We start from the raw sequence: 13,005 nt of genomic DNA, 5'->3' as shown, positions 1-13,005 counted from the left end.
TTATACTCAGTCTAATATTCTGGCATGTTTATATATCTATATGTTACTCCAACTACACAACTTTTGCTAAGATTTTTGCCTTGATTTGCAGTCCGGATGATTTAATGTTAGTTGTTTTAAGTCAGAGCCTGTCTGCAGATTTTGAGTATTCAGAATTACGAAGAAAGATTTTTGCAGATTCCATCTAATTGGAGAAGTCGAAATTTTAGACAATTTGTCAAGCGTCTCCTAGCAATGAGGTGAGTTTTTTGTGTTCGGAACAATTTGAACGTCTGGTATTGTATGATCCTCAGATGTTTTGTGTAGGTTGCCCAGTTTTCCAATGTAACAATCAGCAACTGTATGATGCCTAGTATTTTAAAAACTTTTCTGATTTTAAAAGTCATGCAGAGTATTTCAGTCTTAAAGGTTTAGTTCACTTTCAAATGTAAATTACCCCAAGCTTTACTCACCCTCAAGCCATCCTAGGTATAAGACTTTCTTCTTTCTGATGAACACAATCAGAGATATATTAAGAAATAAATATCCTGACGCATCCGAGCTTTATGATAGCAGTGAAAGATATCAACGAGTATGAAGCTGAAGAAAGTGTCTCCATACACAACCATCCATCATAAACATACTCCACATGCTTCCGGGGGTTAATAAAGGCCTTCTGAAGCAAAGTGATGCATTTGTGTAAAAAATATCTAAATATCTAGGCTGTCTTCCGCATTCAACTTAAGTCCTATGCCTTCCGTATTCAACTTACGGAAAAAGCACTGACGCGACGCCAGTTTATACTTTCTTCATAAGTTGAAGGCGGTCTGGCGAAAACTAGATATTTTACTATATAACTTGTTAAATATGATTTTTTTTTTTTTTTTTTACACAAACGCATCGCTTTAAAACGACTTTATTAACACTCCGGAGCCGCGTGGAATATGTTTATGATGGATGGATGTGGATGAAAGCACTTTCTTCAGCTCATACTCCTTGGTTTCGTTCACTGCCATTATAAAGCATGGACACGTCAGGATATTTATTAATATTTCAACGATTGTGTTCATCAGAAAGAATAAAGTCATATACACCTAGGATGGCTTGAGGATGAGTAAAGCGCTGGGGTAGTTTTCATTTGAAAGTGAACTAATCCTTTAAATCATATGTGAGAAACGACACAAAACTATAAAATATACAAAATATACACAAACATTTGTCCCTAAACTATTAGCATTTTTAAGCTGATTTTTATCTTTCTGTGAAGAATTTTTCCCATTCAAAATAAATAATTAAATAACGGAAGGAAGAAGTACCGATCCAGCGTCTACAAAGTGAACATGCAAAGACTAAGTCAAACAGCCTTTACAAAAAAACGCAAAACAACAGACGATTGAAGTTGGAGGAGAAAATGAGACTAGTTTTTCGCCCTACCGCAGTATTTCCACCTACGTCACTCGTGACCTTTCAATTTGGACCTTCAACCCATTGAACTCTGTTGAATTCCACTATGTGGAGAAAAATCCTCAAAAAACTTAATTTCTTTTCAAGTGAAGAAAGACAAAAACATCTTGGATGACATCTTGGGTGACTAAATTATCAGGAAATTTTAATTCTGGAGTGAACTAATCCTTTAACAATGAAACCCTATTTCTTTAATGCTTCAGTTAAGGTCAGAGGTCAATGATAGTAGAGAATAAAGACACTCACTGTCATTACAGGTGACCCCAGTCCAGCCGGGCGCGCACACACAGCGATCCCTCTCTAATGCACACACTCCTCCATTAGCACAGTCCTCACAGCTCACACTGCAGTCGTCACCGAATGATCCCTCCTCGCACACTGATACACAGAGATCAATATATATGTGTCCATCCTTTTTCTGTATGTTTATGTCACAGTTCTGATGTTAACATTGCTAGTTTCTCTTACTAATCTTGCTGATGATGGTCAGCTCCTCTCTCTGTTCTTGGTTGTGTGGGTGTTCTGCGTAGTAAGTGTGTGTGTCATCATCATACGGTCTGCGTAAAGCGGCAGTGTAATGCAGCAGCTGAGGGGGGCGCCGGAACAGCAAGTCTGGCAAACGTAGGACCTCAGGCTCATTTTCACTGCCAACCACGTCTTCTTCCTCCTCCTCCTCCTCCAATTCCCTCTCATAGAGAGCTAAACATGCAAAATGGAAGAGATTGAAGAATAGAGACATATACAGAGAAACAGAGATTAGGGTTATTATAGTTAACTAAAACAAAAAACATAAAAAATAACTTTCATGACTTGAAATAAATTAAACTTTAACTGAAAATCTTTTTTTTAAAAAACTTAAAATGTTTATTTCCAAGGCAACATTTGTCCTTGTCAATTAATTTAACTTGCTGTCCTAAATTAACTAAAACTACAACTGAAATAACATTTTATAAAAAAATTATGTTGATTTAATTTTTTAAAAATTTTCTAAAAAAAAAACAAAACACAAAATTAATAATACTTTTACTGAATTTAAAATGAAAACCTAAAATATAAAAATAGCAACTAATTCAAAATATTAATAAAAATATAAATAAATATAAATACAAAATAAAAGACAAACAAAAATATCAATAAAAAATTGTAAAATGACAACAAAAAACAAAATTATTAATAATTTTACTGAATTTAAAATTAAAACATAAAATATACAAATTAAAAACTAATTCAAAATATTAATAAAAAATAAAAAATAAATAAAAATGACAAACAGAAATATACAAAAATAAAAAACAACAAAAAACTACAACAAAAAAACAACACAAAATTACTAATTCTTTTACTGAATTTAAAATTAAAACATAAAATATAAAAATAAAAACAAATTCAAAATATTAATAAAAACTATATTAACATGTTAGTATGTTTTATTTATTTTTATTGCCAAAAATTTTAACATTTCTTTTTCATTTAGTTTAACTTGATGTACTAAAATAACTCAAAATAATACAGAAATAAAACCTTATAAAATTATATAGATAATAAAATTTTTAAATATTACTAAAACTGAAAAAAAAAAAATACATTAATTACATTTAAAATGAAAACAGAATATATATATATATATAAAATAATTCAAAATATTAATAAAAACCATGATAGTACCTTAATGATACTAAAATAACACTGATAGAGATTATATAACATTCCACCAATTCAAAACATGTCTTCTGGGTGTCAATAACACTGATTTACAAAACATACTGTATGTGGTCAGCACTAAACAACAGCCAATCAAACTTGTACTCACGTGAGCACGATTTCTGGTCGTAGTCCAGTCTGAAGCCCACCTGACAGAAACACTCATAAGAGCCCAGGGTGTTTACACAGTACTGAGAACATCCTGACGTCTCGAACACACACTCATCAATGTCTGAAGAGAGACATTCATATTAAAACAGACTTCGTGTAAATGTGCTCAAATCAACTTTAAACAGCCCACTTATGAGGAAAACATGGAAAAACAGAATAATGTATAAGGCTATAAAGTTAAAGATGTAGTTCAGCATCAATTTAAGCCTCAATCTGTGATTAAATGAGGAAGACATGAAACAAAGCACACACATACCATCACATGTGCAGCCGTTGGGTGTGTATCCAGGTCTACAGCCACACTCATAGCCTCCTGGGTAATTTTTACAGAAGTGACTACAGCACGCCTCCCCGTTTTCACACTCATCAGTGTCTGTAGACGATACACACACAAAAAAGAGAGAGAAAAAAATCCACAGTTAACATTAACACACAAAAGCAGCCAAGTATTTAAATAATGAATGTGTAGAAAACACAAAAAACACACAAATGGTTCATCTTGACTTTTCATATGAACATCAACATTTGTGAGATTTATTCCATCTGAATGGTTTTGAGGTTAAATTAAGTGTTTGGCATTGAATAATAGTGACCTGAGAATTTTATGTTGGATATTAAACTTTTACTATTTTGAATATGTTTAATTGTTAATTAGGGATTTGTGGACAATTAAAAAACATGCCTGCATATAATTTATACAATTAGTGTAATTCAGATGTATTTTTATTGGGATTCTGTTGTCTATCATTTAACAATTATTCAATTAAACTGTGCATACATTTACAAAGAATTATATTATTTAAAATGAATATTTTAGATGACAAAATTACAGGAATTAAAAATTGTAATATTTCACAATATAACCGTTTTACTTATTTCAAAAACATTTAGCGTATGGTAATGTACATATATGGTAGAGTAATTTAAAATATAAAAATAACTACTTTTTACATAGTGAAGGATTTGCTAGACAACCATCAAGCGGGGCACATACTGTACCTATGCACGTCTTGAGGTCCTCAGCGAGCTGGTAACCTTGGTTACAGGAGCACAGGGGCCCGCTGGTGGTGTGCTCACAGTGATGAGAGCAGCCACCGTTGTTTTTCTCACAGCCGTTCACGATCTCCATCTCTATACCTGCAGAATGCGTCACTCAATGTTAAGGTTTTCTGATCACTGATTGGTGCATGTCAAATACACTGACCAATCACAGACCGTTTGGCTCCAATAAACCAATTCCACATGTCAGTGAACTACTGAGATAATCTGATAATAGTTTTCCAAAGTGTTTTAGATTTCCACCTAACATTATTTTAAAGGACTCGCAGAGCATGTGTTAATGTGTATGTGTACTCACGATAGCACTGTTTCCCATCAGCACCCAGCTCGAATCCTGGATTACACACACAACGGAACGATCCCGGCACATTAACACAGCCGTGAGCACACTTAGCCTGACCAGACACACATTCATCAGTGTCTGGGAGAGGAAAACATTGGGTAATTAGGAAATATGCCAGTGTAAAACTCACTACTAGTTTGTATTTTACAATAAATAAATAAACACAATGTATTCAGTTTGAATGCCAGTAATATGAGTGAGTGTGTGTATGTGTCTGTGTGTAAGCGTGGCAATGTATGTGTGTGCACAGCAGGGGTGAGAGTCTCTTCATGGGGTCAGCTGAGGTTGTCTCATAAAGTCTGGACATAAAAATGAGGTCCAGACAAACATGTGTACCCATGACTTAGATCAATGGCTTTACACTAGACTGCACACACAGTAACTAACAACAGGCTCGTTACAGCAGTAATCTGCTCTGTGTCTGTGTGTGTGAGTGTGAGTGTGAGTGTGTGTGTGTGTGCGTGTGTGTGTGTGTGTGTGTGAGAGAGAGAGAGAAGGACACTGTTCAGTTCAGTTTTATGGCACAGCTGAAGAAAGATTTGCTGTGGCCAATGGAATTGCACTGAGGAAAATAAAATAAAAATAAATAAAACAAAAACAAAAATGCTGCAAAAAATGCTGTTCTTACTTAGAGTTTTTGTCTTGTTTCTAGTCAAAATATCATAAAGTTCTTAAATCAGGAAGCATTTTCTTGACAAGTAAAAATTATTTTCTTGTTTTCAGAAAAATAAGTCAAAATTAAGTGAGTTTTTCCTTAAAAGCAGCAAAATAATCTGCCAGTGGGCTAAGTAAAATAATCTTATACCAAACCGAAAATAAGATATATAATCTTGTTTTCAGTTTGGATTAAGATTATTTTACTTACCCCAAGGGCAGATTATTTTGGACTGGAAACAAGACAAAAATTCTAAGTAAGAACAGCATTTTTTTGCAGTGTAAATCTGTAAATGACAATTAAATTTATAAAACAAAACCAAAAACAAAACAATGTCTGTAATAACTTGTTTCCACCGAGCGGTACGGTTCAGAAGTTGTGAATGGAACCGTACCACTTTTTTGAAACCTTTCCGTTGGGGTACCTAGCACAATAGTACCAATAGTACTTTTACCAAAAGGACTTTTTTCCATCGCAAAATGTACTGAACTGAGAAAAAAGCCGAGATAAAATGTTGAGAATAAACTCGTTAAATTACGAGAAAAAAGTCGAGATAAAATGTTGAGAATAAACTTGTTAAATTACGAGTAAAAAACTCGTTAAACTTCGAGAAAAAAGTCGAGATAAAATGTTGAGAATAAAGTCATTAAATTACGAGAAAAAACTCGTTAAATTACGAGAAAAAAGTCGAGATAAAATGTTGAGAATAAACTTGTTAAATTACGAGTAAAAAACTCGTTAAACTTCGAGAAAGAAGTTGAGATAAAATATTGAGAATAAAGTCATTAAATTACGAGAAAAAACTCGTTAAATTTAGAGAAAAAAGCCGAGATAAAATGTTGAGAATAAACTCGTTAAAATTCGAGAAAAAAGTCGAGATAAAATGTTGAGAATAAAGTCGTTAAATTACGAAAAAAACACGTTAAATTTCGAGAAAAAAGTCGAGGTAAAATTATGAGAATAAACTCGTTAAAATTCGAGAAAAAAGTCGAGATAAAATGTTGAGAATAAAGTCATTAAATTACGAGAAAAAACTCGTTAAATTTAGAGAAAAAAGCCGAGACAAAATGTTGAGAATAAAGTCGTTAAATTACGAAAAAAACACGTTAAATTTCGAGAAAAAAGTCGAGATAAAATTATGAGAATAAACTCGTTAAACTTCGAGAAAGAAGTTGAGATAAAATGTTGAGAATAAAGTCATTAAATTACGAGAAAAAACTCGTTAAATTTAGAGAAAAAAGCCGAGATAAAATGTTGAGAATAAAGTCGTTAAATTACGAAAAAAACACGTTAAATTTCGAGAAAAAAGTCGAGATAAAATTATGAGAATAAACTCGTTAAAATTCGAGAAAAAGGTTGAGATAAAATGTTGAGAATAAACTCATTAAATTACGAGAAAAAACGTGTTAAATTTCGAGAAAAAGTTTGAGATAAAATGTTGAGAATAAAGTCGTTAAATTACGAGAAAAAACTTGTTAAATTTCGAGAAAAAAGTCGAGATAAAATTATGAGAATAAACTCGTTAAAATTGGAGAAAAAGGTTGAGATAAAATGTTGAGAATAAACTCATTAAATTACGAGAAAAAACTTGTTAAATTTCAAGAAAAAAGTTGAGATAAAATTATGAGAATAAAGTCGTTAAATTACAAGAAAAAAATCGAGATAAAATGTTGAGAATAAACTTGTTAAATTATGAGTAAAAAACTCGTTAAACTTCGAGAAAGAAGTTGAGATAAAATGTTGAGAATAAAGTCATTAAATTACGAGAAAAAACTCGTTAAATTTCAAGAAAAAAGTCGAGATAAAATGTTGAGAATAAACTCGTTAAATTAAGAGAAAAAAGTCGAAATAAAATGTTGAGAATAAACTTGTTAAATTACGAGTAAAAAACTCGTTAAACTTGGAGAAAGAAGTTGAGATAAAATGTTGAGAATAAAGTCATTAAATTACGAGAAAAACTCATTAAATTTCGAGAAAAAAGCCGAGATAAAATGTTGAGAATAAACTCGTTAAATTACGAGAAAAAGGTTGAGATAAAATGTTGAGAATAAACTCATTAAATTACGAGAAAAAACTTGTTAAATTTCAAGAAAAAAGTTTAGATAAAATGTTGAGAATAAACTCGTTAAAATTCGAGAAAAAAACTCGTTAAATTTCGAGAAAAAGTTTGAGATAAAAGGTTGAGAATAAAGGCGATAAATTACGAGAAAAAACTCGTTAAATTTCGAGAAAAAAGCCGAGATAAAATTATGAGAATAAAGTCGTTAAATTACAAGAAAAAAGTCTTTTTTTCTCGTAATTTAATGACTTTATTCTCAACATTTTATCTCAACTTTTTTCTTGAAATTTAACGAGTTTTTTCTCAAAATTTAACAACTTTAATCTCAAGATGGTTTTATTTTTTATTATTGCTTGGCCCTAATCCTCTTCCGTAGGACTGAACCGTACCACTTGGTGGAAACGAGCCATAACTGACTATTAATTATTCTATTGGTAGAAATTAAAATGACACAAAACAGTGTCTAAGCTGGCACAAGATAAACAATATTTATCTGTAAAAAAAAAAGGTTTGTGCATATGTGGGTACATGTCTGTGTACACAAACCTTCACATCTCCTGAAGTCAGCTGCCAGTTTGTATCCTGGTCTGCAGCTGCACTGCACCTGTCCATTCACATTACTGCAGATATGAGGACATCCACCATTATGTTCCTTACAGGGGTCCTTCACTGAGAGAATAACACACAGACAAGTGTTCACATGACCATCACAATATTACTACAGTAAAAACGTAAGTCAAAGATAGAGTAATATGCATGTAAACTCACATTCACAGTGTTTTCCGTCTCTTTTGAGCTGGTAGTTGCTGTGACATTCACACTTGTACTGCTCGTTTCCCAAATCGACACACCTGTGTTCACAGCCGCCATTCTTTACGGAGCAAGAGTTGACCACTGGAAAAAAGGGCCACATACAAACAGCAACTCAGTGCTTTCTTAACACTCTTACAACCATTTATTTACCATTCAGGTACCCAACATCCCAGACTTCTGACCCCCTGATAGATTTTAATGGCAAACTAAGATTTTCTGTTTGGACAGGAAGAAAAGCTTTTATTGTGAAGGGAAAACATTTCTGAATCAAATCCAGTTTGGAGTTTGTGTATATATTGAAAAGTTTGGAAAGTTCTCATTCCTTCTCTCTGACTGATGATGTTTCCATGTCGTGTCTGAGTTGGCAGATTTACGGCGTCTCAGGGGACAGGTCAGCGCTGTACTCTTACTGTGATGACATCGCCAGGCCTGTCACCGAGTGATGACACATCCAGACTCCAGTAAAACAGGATAAAGGCTGTTTTAGGGTGATGAGATCAGCAGAACCAGAGCTCAACTTGCTGTGTTGATGCTGTTTGTTGAGCTAGCAGAAATAATAGGCTGTAGGCAGCCTGCTGTTGCTCTCCTTCCCAGAGTGCATTGCTAGAGATGCCACTCAAGACAGAGATACTATTCATGATACATGTGTTTGTGAGCATGTATGTGATTTTTAAAGATCTTACCTATGCATGTGCGAGCATCGGCATGTATGCGGAAACCCTCACTGCACTCACAGTGGTACGAACCCAGTGTGTTCACACACGTCTGCTGGCAACCACCGTTCAGCTCCTCACACTCATCTTCATCTGTGGGGACAGCATGCATACATATGCAACAACTGAGACATGCTCTGGCTTCACTTGATGAATTTCGATTAATGTTTTTGTTTATTTATTTAAAGAGGTCCTATTATTCAACTTTCTTTAGTGTGTAATGTTGCTGTTTGAACATGAAAAAGGTCTGCAAAGTCACTCCAAAGGGAGTTATTCTCTATATCAGCAAGCATTGTTTCTGAACTCCCTGAAACGCCTTGATTGTAGTCTTGAGTTTTTTTTCTCAAGTCACAAAATTGCTAATTAAAAAAAATTCCTGCCCAAGTCATGCGCAAATTAAATGTGGCGAGGCCTGGTTGAGTTGTTTTAGTTGTGTGTTGAGATGATGGAAGGGCGCGATATTTTCGAAACACGCGGTTGACCAATCAGAACACACTGAAATGTGCTCGGATTGGTCATCTTGCTTATTTTCAAGAAGGAAGAGCTTCATAGAGACAGGAACTAAACAGAGTGTTACTGACAGACTGGGAAGAGAGTTGCTGCAACAATGTAAAATATGTAAAAAATTATGTTTTTTGAATATTCAAGTATGAAAAGTAGGGGTGGGAATCTTTAGCAAAGTCCCTTTAAGACAAGTCATTTCACTCGGCGGCCATCTTTGAAACGGTTCTCGGGCATCCTGGGCATCATGCAGCTCCTATCTCTTTGAATGGAGAAACATCAAATTATCCAAAACTGTTCGCCAACCTTACGATTAAATTTCATATTTGAAATCACCAATGAAATCTAACAACAACCGGCTCATAAATTTCGTTTCTAAACGCTCGAATCATGACAAAAAAACTATTTTTCAGGCTGGATCAAGCTAATGCACATGCACAGACCTAAATGTCCGTCTGACTGTTTCTATAGAAACCGGTGATTCCAACAGCCGATGAAGTGACGCGATGACTTTACCGGTCCACGATTGGCTCTTATTTAGAAGGCGGGACTTATTCCGCCATATTGCACGTTACGCTTTTTCCCATTCAAAACAGTACGAGTGACACGTTTTGTGTTATTCTATAGTCTTTGTCTTTAGTCACCTCACGATCCGATCAGATTCCGATTCTGGGAGTCACGATCCAATTCCAAAACAATTTTTCTTATTAATTAATTAGTTTACCGACTTAAAAACCTTACAATCCTTATATTTACATCCTTACATAAGTAATTATAAGTAGGCCTACTTTTTAAATTAATTACAAATTGAAAAAATGTAATTAACATACAAAAAACAATATGTTAAGAATTTTAAACTAATATAGGCTAACTTCAAAACATACAAGCAAGTAGCAAATAATAAAGAGGAGCAACGAAACATATTACAAGCAATAAACAAAGAGTGCTTTCATTATTTAATATTATCTGAACATTTACTTTCTCTATGTTTACTGTCATTTAAACAGCACGAGATCTAATAAGCTGCATTCACGCATGGATTTCTTTTGAAATATAATAAGTAATATGGCTTGTCCTATCCATTTAATCCCTTAATACAAAACTGGCTGTGTTTAGGCTTCACTGACACGCAAGTACATTGAACCACTTTGAAATTTGAAAGCAGCCTTTTGTAAGTGACTTTCATATTTTAAATATACAAGTCTAATGCATTCTAAACAACATAAATGATGCCTTCGTAGAGCATTTGTAAGGAAAATACGACAAGCGAGACCACGCACTGCAACATCAAACAAAGCGTCTCTCACAGCGCATCCTGTGCAGTGAACCTGTGAATGTCGTTGTAATTCACTTCAACCTTTCCGAACTTTATGAAAGATTATTTAACGGAAGGTTTGAGTGGTGTATGTGTGTCAGGAATTGGAAGCAAGCAGAATCTGGGTGTTTCTAAATCACACTCAGCACCATCGCTCAGCTGAATAAAAACTTAGCTCAGAATCGATCCAGAGTCGTTGGAGAGAGAATCGCGATGCATCAATGGATCATTTTTTTTCTCCCACCCTTAATGAAAAGCTATTCTAGTAGACCCCAAAAACAAAATCAAGACTTTGTAAAAGGGCATAATAGGTCCTCTTTAAATTTGTCTCCAAATTAATTTTATTTATTTACTTTTATGTCTAAATATGGCTGTGGGTCAAAATGCAACAGAGTGGGAGATTCTGATAGGGGCAGTGTAAAGCAAAAAAATCTAAATGTTAAAGTCACTGGTAAATACAAAATAATATTATTTCATAAATAATTTAATCCATGTTTTTTTGTGCTAGTAAGCATGGTACTTCAGATATCAAATCAAATGAAGTCAGTAAGAAATTTTCACAAATTTGCCTTATTTTCACAAATGTCACTGATTAGAGTAAATTTAAAAACAAAAAAAATGCTCACTTCAAAGAAAAATGTCAGATGCACTTAGAGGTTTTTGCATCTGAAGTCTTCATGTACAAAAACACGACCAGATACTTTTTTTGTTAGTGCTGGTTCTGTTCTGTGAAAAGTTCTGTATGATGTTCAATGAATAAGAGTTTTGCCATAAATAGTAATTGTAAAACTGTCACTATGAGGAATGTGCATACAGCCTTGTTTCATGCCATACATTTTAAAATGCAAACATCTGTTAAAGCAGTAAAGAATGTATTTATGAAGGGGGGAGTTAATGTTTGAGGGGAAAATCATATGGATTATGGAGTTATGGATAAGTCTGGAGTGAACAAAATTTAATTCATCCTATACATCTGCTTATTTTATCATAAGAATCTTTATCTGTTAAAACACAGACATAATTTCATTGCAGATTTCCTATCAGAAATTCACACTGTCATAACACAACAGAACTAAGCTGTCAGATCTTACTATTAGGCTTTTGTGTTGAAAAATATAACTGTTAAAGTGAAAATTGTTCAGAAATAGGGATGCAAAGGGGCAGAACATTTCTGATAAATTTTCAGAAAGTTTCCAAAAATCCTGGAAATTTTCTGGAAATTTACCAGAAAATTTCCACCCCTTTTCATCCCTATTCAGAAAATTGACAATGACAATTTTAAAATATCAAACTTTAGAATTCTCAGAGAAATGTTCTAGAATCAGAGAGCTGCTGTATGATACCTGATCATTCAGTATATTATGTATTATGCTGAACACATTCACATGTGCGTGCATAACGTCCAGTTTCATACTACTTTGTCAAAGAACTCTGTCCAAAATCAACATAACTTACTTCCCAGTAATGATATATTGTTCCCAGTAATGATATATTGGCCAGTATAAGCCATTGCAAATGTTCAAAAATACATGATATTGTAGTTATTTGAGAGATCATTTACAGTCTCCTTGGTGTTACATGAGTTTTGTCAGACTCTTGTCTTGGGATGAATTCCTACAGATTCCGCATGTATGCAGTCAGCTATAGGTCAAAGTGCTGTAACATACTGCCTGCCCCATGACTGGATTATTGAATGTGGTTCATTAGCACTAATTAAACCTTCAGACCCTAATGAATTCAATTACAGCCATCTGACTATTTCCCACAAACCGAGAGCAGCCACAACAAAGAGTCTGAACAGAGTCAGATTTACACACACAATAATTTAACCAGCCTGCATTGATTTTAGTATTCTTTATTATTTCTTCATCAGAATTACTGTAAAATATTGTCAATATTATACAGGGTAGTATCAACCCAATTTTTTTCTGTTTCTTTCGCCCTCATTACATTTAGTCATTATGTATTTGGTCATTGACAAATAGCTTCAAGAAGCTTTAAAAAATTTTTTTAAAATCTTTTCAAAACTGATGTAATGCATATTTTTGAGTCATGAACAATGTGTTTAAACAAGTTTTATTTAATTTCAAAATGTTTAAAGGTGCCCTAGAACTTCTTTTTAAAAGATGTAATATAAGTCTAAGGTGTCCCTTGAATGTGTCTGTGAAGTTTCAGCTCAAAATACCCCATAGATTTTTTTTATACATTTTTTTTAACTGCCTATTTTGGGTC

General features: G+C 33.6%; 1 protein-coding gene across 2 annotated transcripts in view; it reads right to left on the bottom strand.

Moving 5' to 3' along the window:
* egfem1 (EGF-like and EMI domain containing 1) overlaps positions 1-13,005 on the bottom strand; it is an 85,693-nt gene that overhangs the window by 40,036 nt on the left and 32,652 nt on the right. For both annotated transcript variants that reach the window (XM_067365191.1, XM_067365192.1), the window contains 9 exons: positions 8,928-9,050; positions 8,200-8,325; positions 7,978-8,100; positions 4,673-4,795; positions 4,315-4,452; positions 3,572-3,688; positions 3,254-3,376; positions 1,912-2,142; positions 1,690-1,821 (listed from right to left, as the gene is read on the bottom strand). In XM_067365191.1, coding sequence (XP_067221292.1) covers positions 1,690-1,821; positions 1,912-2,142; positions 3,254-3,376; positions 3,572-3,688; positions 4,315-4,452; positions 4,673-4,795; positions 7,978-8,100; positions 8,200-8,325; positions 8,928-9,050 — 1,236 coding nt within the window. The remainder of the gene's footprint in view (positions 1-1,689; positions 1,822-1,911; positions 2,143-3,253; positions 3,377-3,571; positions 3,689-4,314; positions 4,453-4,672; positions 4,796-7,977; positions 8,101-8,199; positions 8,326-8,927; positions 9,051-13,005) is intronic.

This window comes from Chanodichthys erythropterus, chromosome 17, assembly GCF_024489055.1.
Source record: "Chanodichthys erythropterus isolate Z2021 chromosome 17, ASM2448905v1, whole genome shotgun sequence".
Taxonomy (NCBI): Eukaryota; Metazoa; Chordata; class Actinopteri; order Cypriniformes; family Xenocyprididae; genus Chanodichthys; species Chanodichthys erythropterus.
This window is presented reverse-complemented; position numbering and strand designations above follow the sequence as displayed.